Source organism: Octodon degus, unplaced genomic scaffold (assembly GCF_000260255.1).
Source record: "Octodon degus isolate 3935 unplaced genomic scaffold, OctDeg1.0 scaffold00040, whole genome shotgun sequence".
Lineage (NCBI taxonomy): Eukaryota > Metazoa > Chordata > Mammalia > Rodentia > Octodontidae > Octodon > Octodon degus.
This window is the reverse complement of record NW_004524616.1, coordinates 10,576,172-10,591,867: the sequence shown is the minus strand read 5'-3', so window position 1 is coordinate 10,591,867 and position 15,696 is coordinate 10,576,172. Positions and strand designations below refer to the sequence as shown.

The 15,696-nt window shown below is 41.3% G+C and overlaps 1 protein-coding gene across 1 annotated transcript in view; it reads left to right on the top strand.

Annotated features, from left to right (window-relative positions):
• Megf10 (multiple EGF like domains 10) overlaps positions 1-15,696 on the top strand; it is a 192,742-nt gene that overhangs the window by 136,962 nt on the left and 40,084 nt on the right. Inside the window, exons 10-13 of the mRNA XM_023715305.1 lie at positions 1,103-1,277; positions 2,543-2,663; positions 3,426-3,589; positions 5,940-6,042. Coding sequence (XP_023571073.1) covers positions 1,103-1,277; positions 2,543-2,663; positions 3,426-3,589; positions 5,940-6,042 — 563 coding nt within the window. The remainder of the gene's footprint in view (positions 1-1,102; positions 1,278-2,542; positions 2,664-3,425; positions 3,590-5,939; positions 6,043-15,696) is intronic.

Sequence of the window (15,696 nt, the reverse complement as noted above, 5' to 3'; positions counted from 1 at the left end):
CTCTGGTAAGAGAGAGAGAGAGAGAGAGAGAGAGAGAGAGAGAGAGAGAGAGAGAGAGAGAGAATTGCAGATCTAGTTGTAGCAGGAATATAAAGATATATTTAATTAAATATCTGAAAATGAAGAGCAAACCATCCAGCCCCTACACTTTTTCTGAAGAAGAGAGGAGAAAGAAAAGTGGTGGAAGAAAGAAAATAAGAACAGAACATGAGATTACGACACATGGCTGAGACCCTTTCTGAACAGACTAGACTATCAGGCCCAGGCGGTTGTGTGCCTTTACTGGAGGAATTACAGTTTTCATATCTTGTAGACCATCATTCTTTTGAAAAGTAGAGAATCTGTGAATTATCCTCTGAAAAGGGTTTATTTAGCAAAAGTCTGTATGCAACACCATATTTTTGTTGTTGGCCCCAGTTAAGGGGAAGGCTTTAGCTCCATGAGTCGAAGATCATCTTCAAACAGTCCTCCAATTGTCAGCAGAGCTGGTTTGATTGGTAAGGCTTTCCTTCCTGTGGGGAGAAGCACATGTGTTTTGAGCCAGCGTGCCACAGAATGTCCTATTGTGTCAGCGTCCCCACACATGCATCTAGCACAGCTGATGTAACCATTTGCTGTGGAGCAACAGCTGGCTGCCCTTCCCCTCAATGTGGCTGCTGTTTCAGGTAACAACAGCTGCCCTGCTACCAGGTAGAGGGAGCTGAAGAGACCAGCTGGCTGCCCCAGTCACTGCTTTCTGAGTTGTTTGGGCTCACACTGGTGAACTGATGTGGTATTTTTGTTGGGTAGAATTTAGCGCTTCTCATAGAAACTGGCTTCTGATTGAATTAGTGCTTTTGATTCAAGAAAACTAAAAAGCATTTCCACGAAAGGACATGGTTGGAGCAGTCATCATGCAAGAGCATGATGCTGATTTCACACATTTCTGTGGTCCCCATCAGGTTTCGGCCAGCTAATTAAATGATACCACGTCTGGGAATGAAGTTGATTGTGCACAGAATTCCCCACACATTTAGTGATCATGGCTAAAGCAACATTTGCACAGGCCTTGGGTGTCATGTTTACCCCAGAAAGACTTACTCCTTTCATCCACATTTCTCAGCTGTCACCCCATGTCTGGAGAGTGTGCCTGCAATCCAGGCTGGTCGGGACTGTACTGTAATGAGACGTGCTCTCCTGGATTCTACGGGGAGGCTTGCCAGCAGGTCTGCAGCTGCCACAATGGGGCTGACTGTGACAGTGCAACTGGAAAGTGCGCCTGTGCCCCAGGATTCAAAGTGAGTGACTTGGGCAACACAGGCAGAAGGAGGGTGCAAGAGAGAGCGTATCAGTGCTATAACCTACCCGCCCCACTGTAAAGTACAGTAAATGTGTGCAAACCATTCACATTACTAATGAGAAGAAGAATAAAGAGAAAAGTATTAGTAGAGATCTAAGTACTAACCTGTGAGTGAAGACTGGGAAAGCTGGCGGAACTATAAATGTATCATTAGTTTTTAATATAAGAATATGTCAACAAGCATGATATATTACTATTACTTCTTAAGCTGTTACTTTAATGTCTTTCATAGCAACAAAGAAGTTACTTTCCCAGGGAGATTAGTTATTGCTGTCTTAATTCCCTGAAACTGAAAGAGATATCATGCATCAAGTTAGTATTTTATACTAACCTGTATTCTATAGTTTGAGAATCGAGGCACTGCAAATATGCCTCTATGCTAGTAAAGCAGAACTTTGCTTAAAGCTTGCAGGATTCTTTAACTATGGGCAGGAATCTTAAAGGAAAGTGGGTTGCTCTTGGATTATTTCCTCCCATTCTAAAGAAGATAGCATTGAACTCTGAAGAATGTTGATGACTATTCCAGAGCACACAGTGTTGAGCTGGGAGATCATAAAATCGCAGAGCTGAGAGAATCTCAACAAGGTTTCCTAACCTATGACACACTCATTTTTCCGAGCCCTTCCGTGAACCTTTGTTTTGCAAAGAACCCTTATACCCCCACTTTTTTTGAGAGGAGATGCCCTCCAGCTGCCTTTGGTAGCCCAATTCTGTGTTTGATGCTCATTACTGAATAAATTGAATAATGCTGCTGGCTGGTGGTGCATTCTGTCGCCTCATTGCACCCACTAATAATATTCGGTAGTGCACAAGGAAGTCTAGGAAGCATTGGAAACTAATGTATGGTCCTATCTACGCCTATATATTCATCAACAGTGATTTTACAGCTACAGTTTGTTTTAATACATTGAATTGTCTGAGTAAGGACGAAAGGCTTATTTTTTTTTTTTTTAGTTCAGCTCCAAAAGCAGTAGGATTTTTGATGTCTCATTTAATATACTACCTTAAACAGAAGACAGTTATTATCACCTTGAAATCTCTAAAATGTGGATAGTGGTGACTTTAGAGCAACTTTTAAAAATACAGTGTGTTAAAATTTGCAAGGAAGCACAGGCAATATTGCTAAGATCTCTCTTTGTTTATTTGTGTTGGCCTGATGGCAGTGGGCAAGATGACCTACAATTTGCTGTTTGTGCCACATAGGGAATTGATTGCTCTACCCCATGCCTTCCGGGAAGCTATGGGATAAACTGTTCCTCTCCCTGTGGCTGTAAAAATGATGCTGTCTGTTCTCCTGTGGATGGATCTTGTACTTGCAAGGCAGGTAAGAGTGGGTGAACGAGTTGTTTTTTGGATTCAGGTCCTCTTGTCTCCTAAAGTCACAGGAAGGAAACTGTAGCAAGGTTCCTTGTCACTTGCTGCACCACAAGTCAGGGTCTGACCTCAGCAAGCCCATCCTGCAGCCCATGTGGGCCCTGACGTCTTCATGGGTCAACGCGAAAGGCTCACAGCAGATGATCTCTGAAGTTGCGGCCAGCTTTAGAAGTCTGTGAGCCTGTGCTCTGGGGAAGAGTGACGAGAAGACATGGATCTGTGCCCTAAGTTGACTGTCCTGGAGTTGTGGCAAGAAACGCAGCCAAGCACAGATTGGGAGGCGCCAGAATGTGTCTGTCCGTAGATTCAGCCAGGATCTTGGGTGCACATTGCTCATGGTTGATGGGGTCCTGCATCAAAGATAGGGTGTTCTTCTAAGTTGCTTCTTCCCATACAAATATTCCAGTTTTCCCAGTGTGAACAGCATTCAGTGTTCCACCATCACGCACTGCTGCACAGGAAGGTTGCCTCATCCTGCGTCTTTTCCCCAGTCGCCCAGTGATGCCTCTCAGTGTTGGCATCCTTGGCAGATGACACATAGCACACACAGCTCTTTGTGTCCTCTGGGTGCCTTTTGTTCAGTTCTGGTGGCACAGTCAAGGCTGTGTGCTGCTGGGTCCCACTGGGAGGCACTATTACGCATCCCTGACATGTTTCCAGAGTGAAGTGTCTGCTGCTTTGTTTCTCACGTGCCCGCATTCTTGTCACACAGGCTGGCATGGTGTGGACTGCTCCATCCGCTGTCCCAGTGGCACATGGGGTTTTGGCTGTAACTTAACCTGCCAGTGCCTTAATGGGGGAGCTTGCAACACCCTGGATGGAACCTGCACGTGTGCCCCTGGATGGCGTGGGCCAAAGTGTGAATTTCCTTGCCAGGTAAGCCTGCTCCCACAGTGAAGGCCTGGGACGGGCTGATACGGATGGGCTGATTACTTTTTTTGCAGTTTTTTCTGATTTAGAGTGACTGACTGTGAGCCTAACTTCAGCAGCTACTAGAAGACACAAGGTGGATAGAGGATTAGAAATGAGGTGGGCAGAAATCACTCGCCAAGCCTCGTGGGAATGCCTTCCTTCTTGTGTCTCTAGCTTGCTGCCTTCACACCCCTCCAGGGTTTTCTGTTGCTGATACACTCATCAGTTGCTGGCAGGCCTTCAGCAGCGATGGTCAAACACCCAGTGTCTGCCTGTCACTCTCCAAATATTTTGTTTCCATTATGATGGAAATCCCTGTCCTCTGGGGTGGGAAATGGCAGGGGTCTGAAAAGGGGTGGTGATTGGTGTTACACAAATGCTCACTGAAGTGATGAAAGAAGGTTTGGAAACAGCATAGTTTAATGTAAATAACTCTGGAGGCAAAAGAATCTCCTAAGATTTCTCTAGTTCAGTGATCACTCCACTTCCTTGACCTACTTAGGAGATGTGAATTATTAGAAATCTCCTCTGTATCTGCTGCAGGCTGACAGGGGTGCAAATGAGAAGTGTATTCTGCAGTAACCTGCTGGTTTCTTTTTGCATACTTGACTGGTTTCCTTCCCTCCTTTACATCTCTCTTTCTTCCATCAAATTCTTTTCTCCAGAGCCATTAAGCACTTTCTCAGTGGTGGGTGTTCTCTGCCTCCGGGACATCATCACGTGGCAAGATAACCATGTGACCCCTGAATGAGGCCTCTGGAGAAGGGACTTCCAAGGAGGCTTTTGTCTCCCGGGGCTTCCTCCTTATTAAGGAAAACTGGTTTCCCAAAGTTCTGAGGACTCCCTCCCAACCAGACGGTGCCCAGCTAGCTTTGGTGCCTCTCTTCAGGCCAGTGAACAAATTATTAGTACTTGGAAATGGGTTTGGGAGGTCACCTTTCATTTCCTATCTTGTCTTTGTCCTTTTTCCTTCTTTAGATCAGTTAGTAAATCAGTGAAGGCTGACAGCAGTGTATATCATGGTAGAGCTAAATCCTGTGCAGCCCTATCAAGTAGTAGTGCAGTCTAAAAAAAATGGTTCAATAAGCCCTAGACAGATGCTCATGCCATCTAACACCCACTGCTTGTTGATGGTTCCCATTATTTCCCCTGTTGGTAATGGTGTGCCCAGATTTTCCTCAGTCCAGGGCTAGTACAGGGAGGTTTGTAGCATTCTCTTTCAATTCCTACACTCTGCAAGCAGGGGTTTTTTTTTTGGCAAATATAGAGCCTTTCTCTCTTTTTTATAAATGAAATGATCCGTCCACCAAAACTCTCATCTCAGTCAGACCACCCACACTAATATGCCGGTAAAAACAGAGAGATCCAGGAAGGGAAGAGGAAGGAGACTGGAACAATGTTTACCTAACATTTCTTACAGTCTAGACCTTTTTCCTGTAGAGGAAAATATCTGTTAAGGAGAAGTAAGAAAAGTTTTTCATTTTTCTTTTCTTTTTTTTTGGTGGAACCGGGGATTGAACTCAGACCCTTGCGCTTGCCAGGGAAGTGCTTATTCTACTGAGCCATCTCCCCAGCCCTTTTCACTTTTCTTATAGAGTCAGTGTATCTCATTGAAAACTTATGGAAATGATCTTACTCAGATAAAAACTATAATTGAAAAAAATGTGTAGGGCCAGGGTCTACTAAAGATTAGAAAGGATTAAAGGGAATAAAGAACTGTATTATAAAAATATTTAGGAACAAAAGAAATATTTTTATGAGTATGTCTTACAATAAATTTTTTAAAAATTAGCTGACATGTTTATATAGACTGTATATATGCATATCAGCATGTTGGCATAACTGGCCTCACCACTCATTGTCCTAGCTACTGTGTTGGGCATAACACAGGGTTTCAGCAGTTTGGGTTTTCTTAATTTAGTACAGGGGATGCAAGGTCTCACTACGCAGATTGGACTCACAGTAATCCTCCTGCTTTCAGCCTCCTAAGCACTGGGCTTATAGGCACATGCCACCACACCCAGTCTTAATCACTGTCTCATTGCACCCAGGGAGGGGCCGTGCACTGCTGTACTCTGCCTAAGCGGGTGCTTTAGTTGACTGCGCTATCAGGCTGGCTCTGTTTGAGCAGTTTTAAAACACTGACCTGCTGTAGCTTGTACTTGGGGAAACCAGGAAGACATGGGCAGATGTGACTGTGTTGGTATCTTGAGGAGTGTTAGGGAGAGGAGGCACTGGTCAGAATAGCTGCCCAGGACTCCCTTCCCAGGAGGCCCGGTTCTCACTGCTGTCTTTGATGTGTTCTCCCTTGCAGGATGGCACATATGGGCTGAACTGTGCTGAGCGCTGCGACTGCAGCCATGCAGATGGCTGCCACCCCACCACGGGCCACTGCCGCTGCCTCCCTGGATGGTCAGGTGAGAGCCCTGGGCAGCTCCTTCAAAGCGGAAACCAGCAACTTCAGGCCTAGCACTGTTCCTTGCTGTCTCAGAGACATACACATGTCCACTTTTCAGAAAAAAAAAAAAAAAAATGAAGTCTACAGTGATGTCTGCAGTACATACATTTGGCCTGGACATATAATTACTAGTTTTATTTCATTTCTACCCCAGGGCTAATGGCATTTTTGATTTATGCAGGGGCAATTCTCTGAGCTTGTGTACTAGTTCCAATAGCCAGAATTGAGGCCATACGGTGGTAGAAATGTAAGTAGCTGTGAAGGTTCCAGCTTTGAAGATGTCGTAATAAATTTAAACAGTGGGAAGGGGAAAAGGTTGAAATAAACCTTAGGAAAGTAGGACTTATTTTGTTTCACCCTAGTGAAACGAAAGTGTTAAGCAATATTATTAACATGGTAAATATGCAAATATTCAACATTCCCTCCTAGAAGTAACAGTTTGAAAACTTTCCTTTTCTTACAATCTGCACCAGTCATGACAAACTCATAGTATGGTTGAGCACAAATTTTCTAATCACAGAGCGGGGATTTTTCCTTATTTATGTGGTACTGTAATTTCAGCTGGGAAGTTTATCAAGCTAACAGTAATCCTGGAGGAAGAATGATGATTTTGCTCATGATGTACAGGCTCACTTGGACATTTAATGCCATCCTCCACATCTGTAAATCATGAGTAAAAATACTGTTATTCTTCCAGGACCACTTTGTACTCTCCCACCAGCAATGTATGAGGGGGCTAGCTTGTCTATAGCTCCACAAACGTATCCATCTTTTTGGTTATGGCCACTCTAGTGTGTGTGAAATGGCATCTCATTGTGGTTTTGCTTTGTATTTCCCTGATGACTAATGGTGTTTAGGATCTATTCATGCACTGAGGTGACATCTGTACATCTTTTTGTAGAAATATCTTTCCAGATCCTTCGCCAAGTTGCATTAGTTTTTCTATTTATTGTGGTGTTCTCTGTATATTTTAGATAATATCCTTTATCAGATATTTGATTTGTATTTTGTTCCATTCTTTGATCTGTTTTTTTTTGTTTTTTTTTTTAAGTTAGTCATGGTATTTCTTGCAGCAAAAATGTTTTTCTTCCTCACTTTATCCATTTTCTTTTTTCTTGGTACTGGGAATCTAACCCAGGGCCTTGTACTTGCCAGGCAGCCACTGTGCTACTGAGCTACATCCCCAGTCCTATTTTATTTATTTTCTAAGTTCTATTATTTGTGCTTTTGCTATCAAATCTAAGAAATCATTGTCTAATCTGAAATCACAAAGATTTATGCCTATGACTTTTTCTAAAACTTTTATAGTTTTAGTTTTTATATTCAGGTCTTTGATCCATTTTATTTATATGATTAGTAGATATAGTTTACTCTTCTGTATGTGGATATATAGTTGCCCTAACACCATTTATTGGGAAGACAATTATTTGCCCTGATATATTGCCTTGACATCCTTATCAAATATCATTTTTGCATTGTGATGGTTAAAATTGATTGACTTGGGAGCCAACCAGGAGTTTAGGTATATTTGGGTAGATCATAGAGGTATGGCTTTGGTGTCTATGTATGGGTCTCCCTTCTGTTCAGGCACTGTTTCCCTTCCCTGCTTCTGAGCCATGTTTAAGCAACTTTGCTTTATCATACTTTTCCTTCATAATGTTTTAGCCTTGGAAGCTGTTGACCTTGGAATGAATACTCTGAGACCAGGAGTCAAATTAATCCCCTTGTTCTTTAAATTGTGGGTATTGTATTAGTGTTGGGGATTGTGTTTCAGCAACCAGACTGATGACTAATACAGAGAATCTCTACCAGGAGTGGGGTCATTGGTGTGACTACTTGACTACATGGTTCAAAAGTCTTTGGAACTTAGTTTGTCAGAGGAGTTTAGAAAGGTTTGGAGATGCAGACATAAAAGCCCTGAATATTATAAATAGCATGATGGGTGATTCTGGTCAGAGCTTAAGGGGCCAGAATCTCATAGGAATGTAGGCAGGAAATGCCAGGCTTGGAAAGTTTATGCTTTTAACGAGATTTATAGTGAAAATAAGGCAAAAAGCATAAGAGAATTTTTTTTGTGGTACCAGGATTGAACTCAGGACCTTGCACTTGCCAGGCAAGCACTTATTCTACTGAGTTATCTCCCCGGGCCCATAAGAGAAAATTTGAAAGACTTAAATTTTGCCAAGAAGGAACCATGATTAAAATTGGGACCAAAGTAGGTACAGTGCTGAAGAGATTAGCACCATGAAAAAAGAACCAAATACATTGCTTAGGGACAAGAAAAATCCTTAGAGAACATCTCAGAAATTAGCAAAACTCCACCACTGCAGTCTCAAACCTTTTCATGTAAGAAGAGAGCCCCTGAGTACCCTGCTCAAAAAGGGCTGCCTAAGGATTTGGTTTCTTGGGTTTAATTTTACGACATTTGGCTACCCAACTGCTCAGAAGCTGGTGTGGCTATGGTTCTTGGGGGCCTGGACACTCTCATACTGGTGCTAGACTATGGGTGGCATCATCGATGTGATGCTGGTTTTACTGGCATGCAGATTACAAAACTGGTGGAGTCAGGGATATTTTCACCCAGATTTCAAAGGAAGACCTGGGAAACTGGGTAAAAAAAAAAAAATCCCTGAGCATGGAGTGTGTGAAGCTATAGAAATGCAGTCAAAGGTGCATTGGGGACCACAAGAAGCCTGAGATATCAGAAACAGAATATCTGCTCAGAATACTGCAGGTTATGAGTGTAGATAGCCCACGACCATCTTGGTTGCACCTAGCAAGGCTGTAGGGAGGGGGCTGCCCCAGACTGTGTGTAGAACTAGGATGCCCTATGTGCAGATATGAAGCTATGGGACTTTATGTTTTCCCTACTGGGCTTCAGTCTTGCTTTGGTCTCTTGTATTTTCTTTCTTCTTTTTTTGGAAAGAAAATGTTTTCCCTGTTTTAGTGCAGCTTGGGATTATGACTTGTTTTTGACTTTTACAGAGATTTACAGCCAGTGGTTTGCCTTGAGACTCAGAAGAGAGCTGGAGTTGAGCTTTTGAAAATTATTAGAGCTGTTGAAACTTTATAGAAGAGATTGTTGCATATTTAGTTTTATGCAAGATAATTGTATAATATTCATGAAAATTATGTATTCATGTTTATTTGGGGATTAAGTATGGTTTAAGGAGTTATGTTTGAATATCAAGTTGACAAGCATGACAGTAAAGTTTTGTCAGCATTAGTGGCTTGACAGTTACTGAGGAGACTGATGGAGTACCCTTCCGGGTGTATCTGTGTGGGTCATGGAGGTGTGACCTCAGTACTTTTTCTGGTTCCTCACCTCTTCTGGAATTGTTCCCCTACCTTTCTTACCAGCTACCATGAATTAAACAACTTTGTTCCCTCTTACCCCTCTACCGGGATGTTTCTGGCTGGAGATAATGGCTATAGACTGAATCCACCAAGACCAAATTAAACTTCTGTTTTAACTTGAAGATTTCTGGAAGTATGTCTCAGCAAAAAGAAAGCAGACTAATGTAGTTACAAATGTACTGAAGTTGATTTATATAATCTTGATTGTATCCCATGGTCCATATGTTTATTTCTATGCCAGTATCATACTGTTTTGGATACTGTACCTTTGTAGAAGTTTTTTAAAAACTATTTTGAATATTTAGGGTCTCTTGAATTTCCATGTGAATTTTAAGATCAGCATATGAATATCTTTAGGAAACAAGGTAGAAATTTAGTGGAAATTTAGTCTCTAAGTCAATGTGGGGAAGAGTGCCAAAATTTAACTATATTAAGTCTTCAAATCCTTAACATAATATGTTTCCAGTAACCTGAGATTTTGTAGAGAGTTTCTCTTCTTTTTAATAGGAGTAAAATGGCATGACTGTCATGTGCTTAATCACTGGTGTCTGAGAACTGCTTCAAGAAACAGGCAAGACTGGTACGAGATTTCATTTCCTGCCTGTAGAAACCACCCATCAACAGAATTTATTCAAAACAAGCTTATTAAGAAAAAATATTAGTCTGCCTAGTATTGAGAATAAAATGATGTAAGTATTACACATAATTTGCTTTTCCTTTTAGAAAAAAAGTCAATTTTTGGTTCAACTGTAGGATGTTTTGAGAAAGCGCCTTCTCAACTTGTGCAATTCTGACTTTGTAGTATGAAATTCCAACTTCTTATGTTCCTACTGGCTCTCTATTACTAAATGCTAAAGCTTAATCATACCAGGGATTAAATATAATTGTGTGACTTTCCCAGGGAACTTGAAGTTCTCAAATACACTGGCCAGTACTGATTTCTTAAGACCACAGTGAGGCAAAATAGGATTTTTAACCTTCTGGCATTCAAAGCTTCTCAAAGAGATCCCACATCATTTATTTTAGGACATACTCTTCCAAATCTACTGTTGTCTTGTGGATATATGAAGAATGTGAGGTGTCTCTGGTGTCTCTGAACACACCAGTCACTACTCAAGTGTCCACCTGCTTTGATGATTTAGAACCAGCCTATGAAAGCACACATGAGGAAAGCAGGAGATGATTTGGCCTGAAGCCAGCAGGAAAACTGGCATTCCACTGTCTGGGTCAGGAGGAAAGACAGATGATCCCATCTGGCTTTAGACCTATCAAGCTCCTTCAGGAATGCAGCAGGCTTGTCACACAATGTAGTCCTGTAATCCTCTGCCCATCTGTGACTGGCCTGTTTCTCCAAAAGGAAGGAAGCTTTGCTGCCTTGGGGGTTCCATCTCTCACTGTTCACTGTGGCCATGCCTTGTGGCCTGTACGTCTTTATTGCCCCTAGGTCAGCTCAGTTGTTCCAGTGCTTCATCTCTCTGGATCTTCTGTGTGGGCCATTGGTGCGTTAACATCTGTCAGTGTCTAAGCCTGCTGGGAAGTTGTTTCTCCACACTCCCAGAACACAATGGAATAAGCATGTGGAGAGAAGAACAAGCTCCAGACTTTCAAAAATCCTAGAGTTTAACTGAGAATTGGCTTATTCTTTGTCTAAAAGAGAAAACTCTGTATAAAAATTACACAGGATACCATTTCATTCTTAGCGTTGGATAGATTAATAAATTTTTATCACTAAGCTTGTGTTGAGGACGTTGCTTATTAGAACCATTCACAATATAAAGAAGGCTTTGCTTTTTATCAATACCCCAGATCTGGAGCAAAATCATTAACACAAGCCAAGGCAAGCAATGACTCTATTTCCTCTTCTCTCTGTTGCTGAAATTGCTTTTGGTGACATGGGGAAGACAACTGGAGAGAGCTGCAGTGTGCGATGTAACGAGGGTTTTGCCGTGACCATGTCAGTAGGGTCACATCCAGTGCTCGTTTGCTGATCAGGGATGTGGGAGCCGGAGAGCCTGGTCCCTGTCCAGGAGAAGTTTAGCATGTCAGCGTTGAGCATTCATGCCCCAGCCTGGTGTATCAAGGAAGTTTTGCTTTCTTACTGTGTGGGTCATCACCATGTGAAACTCTGCCTCTTGTCTAATGTTTTTCTCTTAAAGAATTGTGATTTTTTAAAATTTCCACTATAATTGGCAGTTCCATTTTTACCTAGTCATAAAATGAACTTTACAAATATACTATTATGAAAATTAACCAAAACAAAAGATGCATTTGATATCTCTTTCTAGAAGATTATTCTTTGAAAGAAAGGACAAGTACTTTTATTATATGTGGTTATTTAAGACTTTAATTTATTGGCATTTTCACTCACTAGACTATTTTATCATAAAAAGGCTGACTACACTAGAAAAAGGGGAAGTGAAATGCCATTAAGATGTGTTTGTCTAAGACTTCTCTATTCCTTTGTCACACACACATGCACACACCACACACACGTATTCATACACATACACACATGCATGTGCACACAATGCAATACACAGCTATAAAATGTGATTGGTTTCGCAAAGTGATATTTTAAAATTCCAGATGTCAATCAATTAGTTTCATATAGATAGATATATGTATGTATATTGTATTTCCAGAGTAGTAGAATGATACACTTTATGAAGTATTTCCTAAAAATGATAGAGACAATTTATCTTTTTTCCCTTGCTGCTCTGAGTTCAGTTGGCCAGAACACCTATTTGCTGAACATTACAGCTAATCACGATGTCATTCCAGCTGTCTGAGAATGTGTGTGGTCTGCAGACTAGTTTCCAACCCCTGGCTAAGATCACTGTCACCTCAGAACTCTTAGATTCCATATTCCAAGACTCCAGCTCACACCTAATGAGTGAGGATTTGCAGAAAAGATGAGATGTGGAGGTGAAGGAAGAGGAGAATGGAGATTTGACTCCCACCAGTCCATTAAGCAGAGATTTGCAAATGCTCAAGGTGCACGCCTTGACACAGCAAGGGAGAGCTGATGTCTGCCTTCACCCAGTCCTTTGTCTAGGAACTCTCGCGTGCACAAGCTGCACAACTTCACTGGGCTATGGCTATTATTTATAAAGTTGCCAAAGTAGCCCTGGCAGTGGCAGTTATGTTTGTAGAATGGCATCTTCTATGCTTATTGTTCTAATTTTTGAAGAACTTCAATCTAAGGAAGTATTTCTTGGAGAGAAGCTTCATAAGCCATGGCAAAAGAGAAGAAAAAAACTTAAGGATGCATTTATAGTAAAATAAAAAAGTTGAATAAGAAATAGATGGAAAAGGGATTATGCCAGCAAGTCAACCTCTAGGCATCTTGGTAGAGATAAGAGGGAGAGAGAGGAAGGGAGGGAGAAAAGGAGAGAAGGAAAGAGGGGGAGAGAGAGGGAAGGAGGGGAAGGGGGCGAGAGAGAATGAGCCCTGTGGGAAGAGTCCAGCTTCTCCACTCTTCCTAGCAAGTAGAACTAGACCTACAGTGGCCCAGCCCTTCTCCACAAGGAAAACCTTCCTTTCCAGGGTTCTAATCACCAGCCATAACCCATGGAATAAGTAATCCACTGTTGTGGCATCTGATCTGTCCCAAGAATGCCTCATTCCATTTAGTGAGGCCTGAGTCATTAAAATAAGAAGAACCCTCTCTTGTTCTGTACAATGACACATGTATAAATGTACCTTGGAGGTGATAACTTCATCAAACGAGTTTAATGAACTGTCTGCAGTTGGATGGAACCCAAGCATCCACAAGCACAAATGACTCACTCTGACCCTTTTGGGTACTTAGGGGTAGAAAGTATGTCTTCAGGTGTCCATTTATCTCTGCCTTTGGAGGAAGGAGTCATAAAATCTGAAGGTTGGGTCCCTGAAATGAGGGTGTAGAAAGATGCTCATTTTCTCCAAAAAAGAGAGTAAACAAAAAGCCAGGGGCTAGGGTGATAGCTCAGTAGAATAAGCACTTGCCTGGCAAATGCATGGTCCTGAGTTCAATCCCTGGTACTGCAAAAAACAACACCAACAAAAGCCAGGGCTCCCAGGCCTCCCACTCTAGTAAGCACTCTGGCCTCACACTATCGTCTGGGCCAGATGCTGCTCTCCAGTACTCTTGTCTTGCAGCTGCAGTGCAGATATCTCTAATTCGTGTGACTGATCATTCATATGACTGGTTACCTATGTGAAGAAGATTATTTTTGGGGCACTCTGTAGTACCCAAATAAATTAACCATCTATTTATCGAATGTCTCCAATTTCTATGATATTGTAGTCTTTGGTTTGGGAATACAGAATCAAGTGGCTCCAGCTCTCATCTTACAGAAGGCAGACACACTGGATGGAAGTGGACACTTGGGTGAACAGCTTCCGCCTGTTACACTACACTATGTTGTTGCTTTATTTGTCAGAGCACTGGCAAACAGAAAAAGTGTTAGGACTAAGTGCTGTAGTTCTTCCCTGCTATAATCATCAACGCCAGTTATTACTAACAAATATTTCTTTTTGTTCTAATATATGTTTAACAGCTTGTTGCCCAGGATAAGACATTGAATCCAAATGATTTCCTTTATGCACTAGTGCCCCAAATATTGCATTACTGACAGGGGATATAAACAATGCAGCAAGACACGGATTTGGTGTCATATCTCTGAGAGGAGAAATAATGACACCCCAGATGATTTATTTACTGCATTCATGCAATCACAAATGGCCAGTGAATGCTGATTTCACATTGAGGCCACTGGCGTAATGAGTCAGGCATTAAATGCACGAACGTTTCTTTAGAACTGCTTAGCTGAAGTTTATCACGATCATTCAGCCATTGCCTAGCAACTTGTAAAGGCTATCAAAGAGCGCTTTGTCCTCAGTCCTGGCAAAAACAGCCCCTCACTGCTCTTCTTATCAGCATTAGAACATTTATCAGGAAAAAATGCCTTCATTGAACCAGAGATTGCTGCAAATATAAAGCTACCCTCTTCTCACTTGCCCCTTCTTCCAAATATTTCAGGAAGCTATTTCTTGAAGCAAACTTGTGTTAAAGTCTTTTAAAAAATTTTTATTCATTTTAATGAGAAAAAAATAGCAATGAAACATGTTAGTAGGAAAGTTACAATAATTAATACACTGCTTATTGTCTTCGTACTAGTTATTCAGAGGACAAGATGCAGACAAGATATCTTGTCTAAACAATATTAGTGCAAACCTTTCTTCTCATTGAATTAAGAGAAAGTAGTTTTATATCTATCGTAACTGTTTTGTATATACCCACATATATATTTTTTCACTAAAATACTCTTATTTATACACCCCTTTTTTGTTTTGTTTTGTCAGAGATGGGTGTTCCATTGCTGTTATAGAAGTTGTATTTGGAGAAGTCTTTAAAGGACCTTTTCATACTTAATGCCAGTTCAAATATTGTAGGTACTTGAAATCAGCAAAATAACCCAATACAGTCAAATAATGCATAATAACAGTGGGTTATCAGCAGAACTGGAAATTGTTAGAAGTTGGTAACTTGAGCATTTTACAGCTCAGCATATTAATATGGATTACTTTTTATACTTTGTGGTTATACTTTTCTACTGGATGATTAAGACCAGGTTAAAGCAAGACCTATGTAACTAAAAATGTAACTTTTGTATCTGACAAGGTCAGTCAATCCCCTCAGGATTTACTCTGAAACCATGTACATCATCTTGTAGATCTTTTGTTAGTGTCCACCATTGGGATGAGTCACAGCATTTGCTTGACCAATTTGCTTTCTTGAAAGGCAGAGAGAATTTTTTCTCTCTGGGCGGCTCTCCTTAGGCACACTATACATCATAGATCACTTTCCTCTGTGGCCCCAATATCTCCTTGATCAGAAAATTTGGGATATCACTGAGTTACAGGATGTCATGGCACTGGTGCTCTAATGTTCTGAGTCTTCACTGACTTTGGAGGGCTAGGGCCAAAATACTGGCTATCCTTGTAGCCCCTCTTTTTCTCTAACTTTTGGTCTGCAAACTTTAGTTGTTAAACATCCAGAAGAGAAGATTAATGATATTATTACCCTGTAACAGAGGTAGTTGAGCTTAACATCACTATCTGTCTGAATATCAAATGCCTTAGACAAAAACTGGAACTACTATTTTCCAACATCCATGGATATTCTAAACTTCAATTCCCTATAGAATGTGAAAAAAATTACACAATTTTAAACAGAAATGTAGAAATCAAACCATATACAATATTGTAGCAG